General features: G+C 39.3%; 1 protein-coding gene across 1 annotated transcript in view; it reads right to left on the reverse strand.

Moving 5' to 3' along the window:
• The window catches only part of LOC112581647 (cytochrome P450 2C31-like), a 57,305-nt gene extending 53,247 nt beyond the window's left edge, over positions 1-4,058 (reverse strand). Inside the window, exon 1 of the mRNA XM_025274461.3 lies at positions 3,849-4,058. Coding sequence (XP_025130246.2) covers positions 3,849-4,016 — 168 coding nt within the window. The 5' untranslated portion in view covers positions 4,017-4,058. The remainder of the gene's footprint in view (positions 1-3,848) is intronic.
• Between the last annotated feature and the right edge of the window lie 3,153 nt (positions 4,059-7,211).

Consider the following 7,211-nt stretch of genomic DNA (forward strand, 5'->3'; position numbering starts at 1 on the left):
GACATGACTGAAGCGACTTAGCAGCAGCAGTAGGTTATAAAAATGAAAATTAAAGCAGCAATAGAGGACTTACAATTTTTTTAAAAAAATTTAAATGATGGGATTAAAGATCTAAACGTAAGACCAGAAACTATAAAACTCCTAGAGGAGAACATAGGCAAAACTCTCTCTGACATACATCACAGCAGGATCCTCTATGACCCACCTCCCAGAATATTGGAAATAAAAGCAGAAATAAATAAATGGGACCTAATTAACCTTAAAAGCTTCTGCACATCAAAGGAAACTATTAGCAAGGTGAAAAGGCAGCCTTCAGAATGGGAGAAGATAATAGCAAATGAAGCAACTGACAAACAACTAATCTCGAGAATATACAAGCAACTCCTACAGCTCAACTCCAGAAAAATAAATGACCCAATCAAAAAATGGGCCAAAGAACTAAATAGACATTTCTCCAAAGAAGACATACAGATGGCTAACAAACACATGAAAAGATGCTCAACATCACTCATTATCAGAGAAATGCAAATCAAAACCACTATGAGGTACCATTTCACACCAGTCAGAATGGCTGCGATCCAAAAGTCTACAAGTAATAAATGCTGGAGAGGGTGTGGAGAAAAGGGAATCCTCTTACACTGTTGGTGGGAATGCAAACTAGTACAGCCACTATGGAGAACAGTGTGGAGATTCCCTAAAAAACTGGAAATAGAACTGCCTTATGATCCAGCAATCCCACTGCTGGGCATACACACTGAGGAAACCAGAAGGGAAAGAGACACGTGTACCCCAATGTTCATCGCAGCATTGTTTATAATAGCCAGGACATGGAAGCAACCTAGATGTCCATCAGCAGATGAATGGATAAGAAAGCAGTGGTACATATACACAATGGAGTATTACTCAGCCATTAAAAGGAATACATTTGAATCAGTTCTAATGAGGTGGATGAAACTGGAGCCTATTATACAGAGCGAAGTAAGCCAGAAAGAAAAACACCAATACAGTATACTAACGCATATATATGGAATTTAGAAAGATGGTAACAATAACCCTGTGTACGAGACAGCAAAAGAGACACTGATGTATAGAACAGTCTTATGGACTCTGTGGGAGAGGGAGAGGGTGGGAAGATTTGGGAGAATGGCATTGAAACATGTAAAATATCATGTATGAAACGAGTTGCCAGTCCAGGTTCGATGCATGATACTGGATGCTTGGGGCTGGTGCACTGGGATGGCCCAGAGGGATGGTATGGAGAAGGAGGAGGGAGGAGGGTTCAGGATGGGGAACACATGTATACCTGTGGCGGATTCATTTTGATGTTTGACAAAACTAATACAATTATGTAAAGTTTAAAAATAAAATTAAATTTAAAAAATTTTTAATGATAATAGTAAAAATATATCTAGGACATTCTCTGGAGCTTTTGTGGACAGTGTGGGGTCAGTTCATTTTCAGATAGTTCCTTGGTCTGGCTTATACTTCTCAAGATCTATAGGCCCCTTCCTATGTAGTTGGTGCTAACTATAGGGTTTTAATCTATTGCACCTGTCAGTCACTTCCAAAGCGGTTCCCTCTGTTTATTTTAGCTTCTTCTGTTTGCTGGTCTCTTCAGTGTCTAATTTCCACCCTGACACAAGGGGGCGGTGGTGGTCACTTTTTTTAGGCTCACTTGTTCAGTACTGCAGTGGGGAGGGAGGAACATTGCCAACAAATATCACTGGCGTGTGTGGGGAGTGCTCGCGTGTCTCTGCCACACTGGGCTTACCCCCACTCACAGCGTGTGTGCTTTCCCAGTCTACACTGATCAGGCTCTAGGTTGCTCTGCCAGGAACTGTCTGAGGCAGGCCCTGGGTTGCATGCACTTGTCAGGTCTAAGCAGCTCAGGTTCAGGTTCTTGGGTACTCCACAAAGGCACAGACTTGGTTGGACCTGCGTTTTGTGCCCTTCCCAGGTCCAAGCAGCTCAGGTGACCAGGTGCTTGGCAAGCACAGTCGCCCCCAGTTGGAGGCTGCATCTTATCACCTCCCCCGTCCCAGCCACTCTTTTCTGGGTGTACAACAGGCATGCCTTCTCAAGTGTGCCGTGTGTCTCTTCTAGGAAGCTGATCTCTGGCTGCAACACTCCCAGTGGAAGTCAACCATCCAGAATCCCTAGAAGTCTTGGTTAGCAATGAAGCCTGCTTGCAGTTTGGTAGAGGATGCCTCTCTGGGGCCACAATTGTCCCCTTCTGGCTCTGGCTGCCATCGCCTACGTGTCTCTAGCGGGCGATGGACCAGTCAGCAGCTGGCTAGCTCTGCTCAGTCCTTTGTTCTGTGCGTGGGCCTGGCAGTGTCTTATGTTAGGGCTTTTTGTGGGCTAGCTATCCCACAGTCTGGGTTCCTATCTCATGTTAGTTCCCTCAGATTGCCCTTGGGGCATTCAGGCCCGGTCCTTACCCCAAGCAATGCAGCCTGCACCTCCCTGTCCAGTCCCCGCTTGCTAGTGGCAGATGCAAGCGTCTGGGCTGCTTCTCCGCTGGGAGTTGCCATTAGGCACCTAATCTGTGGGTTTTATTTATTTATTTTTCCTCCCGGTTATGTTGCCTCTGAGATTCCAAGGCTTGCCACAGACCTGCCAGTGAGAGTGTTTCCTGGTATTTGGAAACTCTCTCTTTTTTAAGACTCCCTTCCCAAGATGCATCTCCATCCCTACCTCTTTTGTCTCTCTTTTTATTTTTTATATTTTGTCCTACCTCCTTTTGAAGACAGTGGGCTGCCTTTCTGGGTGCCTGATGTCCTCTGCCAACATTCAGAAGTTGTTTTGTGGAATTTTCTCAGCATTCAAATGTTCTTTCCATGAATTTGTGGGGGAGAAAGTGGTATCCCTGTCCTATTCCTCTGCCATCTTAGGATTGCCCCCCAGAAAGAGAAGTTAAGGAAACAATCTTATTTACCACTGCATCAAAAAATAAAAAATAGCTAGGAAAAAACCTACATAAGGAAATAACAGACCTGTCTCAGAAAATTATAAAACAATGATGAAAGAAATTGAAAGTGACAGAAACAAATGGAAAGATAAACTGTGTTTTTGAGTTAGAAGAAATCATATATAAAATGATCATACTAAGGCAATCTGCAGATTGCAGTTCTATCAAAATACCAATGACATTTTTCACAGAACTAGAATAAATAATTTTAAAGTTATATGGAAACACAAAACACTGCAAATAGTCAAAGAAATCTTGAGGGGGTGCAGAAAAAAAACTGAGCTGGAGGAATCAGACTCCCTGACCTCACAATATACTATACAACTACATTAACCAAAAAATATGATACTGGTACAAAAACAGACAAATCTATGGAACAGAATAGAACACCCCAAAATAAACCCACACACTTACAGTCAATTATTCTATAACAAAGGAAGTAAGAATATACAACAGAGAAAAGATAGGGAATATCACCTATATTTTATAGTAACTATAAATGAAGTATAACCTTTAAAATTGTGAATCACTATACTGTACATCTGTAGCATATAATATTGTACATCAATTATACTTCCATTTTTAAAAATGAATAATAACTAAATGATAAAATCATGTCTGGGTATTCACTAGGCAATTCCCTTTAAAACCACTCTTTAAAAACACAGTGTCTGCAGTAACAAGAGTTGGTTGATTTGCCAGCATAAATGGGTTCCATAGGAGCTAATTCTGGTAATTTAAAATAAAAGGCTAAGCATACCAAAAAATTTTAATAAAAAAAAAAAAAAACTGGTGTCAAGAAAACAAACTGGGACAAGACATAAAGCTGTCTTACTTACTCATGGCAAACAACTGGAAGAAAATCACTCATACTTGCCTTGCTTATGGATTTGCTGACATTCTTAGTATTTATCTGGAAAATATTTCCAAAAACTGGGAGAGGAGTGGGCCCAGGTGGCAGCTTCCCTTTGGCATGCCTCTGATTCCACAGAAAAAGGAAAATCAAAAAAGAAAGACAGGTCACCAGAACTACGAAGAGTTCCATTGGTGTGCTTCGCGTGAGGGCAACTGAAAGTTTAAAATCTAAAGACTTTTTAAAAATACTAAGTGCAGGCTTATCACCAAACATGCAATGAGTCTTTGAACTTTTGAATAAATATTGCTTTATCATCAGTGCACTTTGGCCTGTCAGTAGATATTTAAACAAAAACTTATCAGCCTTAATACTGATGAATATCCTAAGTTTTTGATGAAAATCCCAACTAAAAAATAACTCGATTCCTCAGAGATGACCACATATTAGTAGTGAAACTGAAGATATCAGATTTTCAAAGGGCTGGAATTCATGATCACGACAAATGATGAAAGAGAGTATCTCTGTATCAAAATTCATCATCATATGAGCAGAAAAAGAAGCACTTCCTCAGAGCCTTTTCTCAGAAGATCTATGAAAAGGCCACATCAAGACAGAAGAAGGAAATAGGGCAAATAAAGAAAGGAATAGAGAGCTGGTCTTATCTTAGAAAAGAGTAGAGGGATTCCAGTGGTTTTTCAAGAGCTCTTTTCTTTGTGCCAGGGGTTCTGACACCATTTATTCCCAGAGAGAATGCAGGCCAGCAGACAGTAGATAAAAAGAGGAATAACAAATACTGAGGAATCCTCAAGTCAAGGAAAGAAATCACTCAAAGACATCAGTTGAAGGTCCCTTGACTGCTTATCACCCACTCTCTTCTTTACATACCCATTTCCAATAAGGATCACATAACTTGAGCAAACATTGCATATTCACACTTAGGTGAGGAAATACACTCCAGAAAATGTCTAAAGACTCACAGATATGAACAAAATTTCAAGACTTAAAAGCTATTTGAGGAATTTCAATAGCATAACAAACATCTAACTTAAAAATCATAGAACTAATCCCTGAAGAATTAAAAACAGAAAAAATGTTAAATAGAACATCATCAGATAAATTTAATCAAATAAAAAGTTAATGGAAAGATGAAAAGCTTTTGTTAGTTAAGAATGTGGTTGCAAAAATGCTTTTAATAAACAGATATGCTGAGTAATAAAATAGCTTTGCCTGCAGGTTGACTTATTTTATCAGGAAGATTCAGGGGGAACAAGGGTTTCCACAAGAACAGAGTACAAAATAATAATGATAAAAACTGTAAACAAAGTTGAATGATATGGACAATAATTCTAGAAATTCTAGCAACTCTACCACAGGAGTTTCAAGGAGAGAGAAAAATAATCAAATGTATTAATAAGCAAAGGAAATGGAATAAATTTTTCCTATAATGATGAAAGATCCAAAGTACCCACCAAGTTCTAAGCAGGATTAAAGTGAAAAGACCGACACTCTCAAAATCTTGTGAAATGTGAGAACATCAAGGAAAACAAAAAAAGCCTAAAATGCTCTAGAAAGTTAAAAGGAAATTATAAAGAATCAGACTCAATTTAGAATAAATCTTTCCATACACAACGCTTATAAATGATAGATAATACTCAAGTAAAGCCTTCAAAAATTCAATTTGAAGGCAATTTTTTACTTCAATTTAAATTATTATTCTACACCAGATAAACTAGAATTTAAATATAAAATCAAAATATAGATATTTGGGGGGCTTCCCTGGCAGTCCAATGGTTAAGACTTCATGCTTGCACTGCAGGGGGGCATGAATTTAATCCCTGGTCCAGAAACTAAGATCCCCCCTGTGTCATGGTATGGCCACAAATAAAACAAATAAATATAATATAAAAAAATTTTGGACATGTAAACATTCAAACATTTTATAATATTGAAACCATTTCTGAAATAATTACCTGAAGAAAAAGTCCAACAAATAAAAATATATCCCAAAAAGGGAGAATGTGAGACACAAAAATAATGAGGTGCAAAAGGCAAGTAAAACTATCAAGTCCAAATATGACTGATAAGTGGTAGCAAAGCTTAAAGAAATTATCATTAGCTTTCATAAGGAAAGGGAAGCTAAAATTCTAGATGTTTTCAACAAAATCTGCAAATGATATAGAATGTAGGGAGTTCCAGCCTTTTGAGAGCTGTTGGTTTTACTCTCGTGTGTGTGTGTGTGTGTGTGTGTGCTCAGTCATGTCCGACTCTTTGCAATCCCATGGACTGTAGCCTGCCAGGCTCCTCTGTCCATGGGATTCTCCAGGTAAGAATACTGGAGTGGGTTGCCATTTCCTCCTTCAAGGGATCTTCCTAACCCAGGGATTGAATCCAAGTCCTTGTGTCTCCTGCATTGACAGTCAGGTTCTTTACAACTTGCACCATCTGAGAGGCTACCGGTACTAATTCCCATCTCTGATTATATGAACAGATAAAAACAATTACAATATAAACTTTGCTAATAAAACTTGATATATCACTTAAAATGAAACATCTTTCATTTTAATAGGAAAAGCAAAATTAAATAAAGAAAACTTGATCTCTCCAGTTAAAGACAATATAAAAGCATGAGGTCTATTAAGCATGAGATAAAAATCATCAAGTGAAGCACTATGACTTCTCATTTCCTTCAAATATTTCATGGGTTTTTAAAAGACGCACCTCCTGAATATACTATCCAATGACCAGTAAAGACCAAATAAATAGAAAAACTGAAGTGAATCGTGTACGAAAACCAAGTGCAGAATAACAATGACGAAAATTGCAAAGTGGTATAAACAATAGTTGTAATCAGATCAGATCAGATCAGTCGCTCAGTCATGTCTGACTCTTTGGGACCCCATGAATTGCAGCACGCCAGGCCTCCCTGTCCATCACCAACTCCCGGAGTTCACTCAGACTCACCTCCATCGAGTCAGTGATGCCATCCAGCCATCTCATCCTCTGTTGTCCCCTTCTCCTCCTGCCCCCAACCCCTCCCAGCATCAGAGTCTTTTCCAATGAGTCAACTCTTCTCATGAGGTGGGAGAACTGGACTACCTAGGACATCTGACACATCATATACACCAATTATAACTTTAAAAAAGAAGAAAGTGAAAGTGAAGTTGCTCAGTTGTGTCTGACTCTTTGTGACCCCATAGAGTGTAGCCCACCAGGCTCCTCCATCCATGGAATTTTCCAAGCAAGAATACTGGAGTGGGTTGCTCTTTTCTTCTCCAGGGGATCTCCCTGACCCAGGGATTGAACCCAGGTCTCCCGCATTGTAGGCAGACACCTTTACCATCTGAGCCACCAGGGAAGCCCTAAAAAAAGAAGGGTGCTCATACA

Source organism: Bubalus bubalis, chromosome 23 (assembly GCF_019923935.1).
Source record: "Bubalus bubalis isolate 160015118507 breed Murrah chromosome 23, NDDB_SH_1, whole genome shotgun sequence".
In the NCBI taxonomy this organism is placed as follows: Eukaryota; Metazoa; Chordata; class Mammalia; order Artiodactyla; family Bovidae; genus Bubalus; species Bubalus bubalis.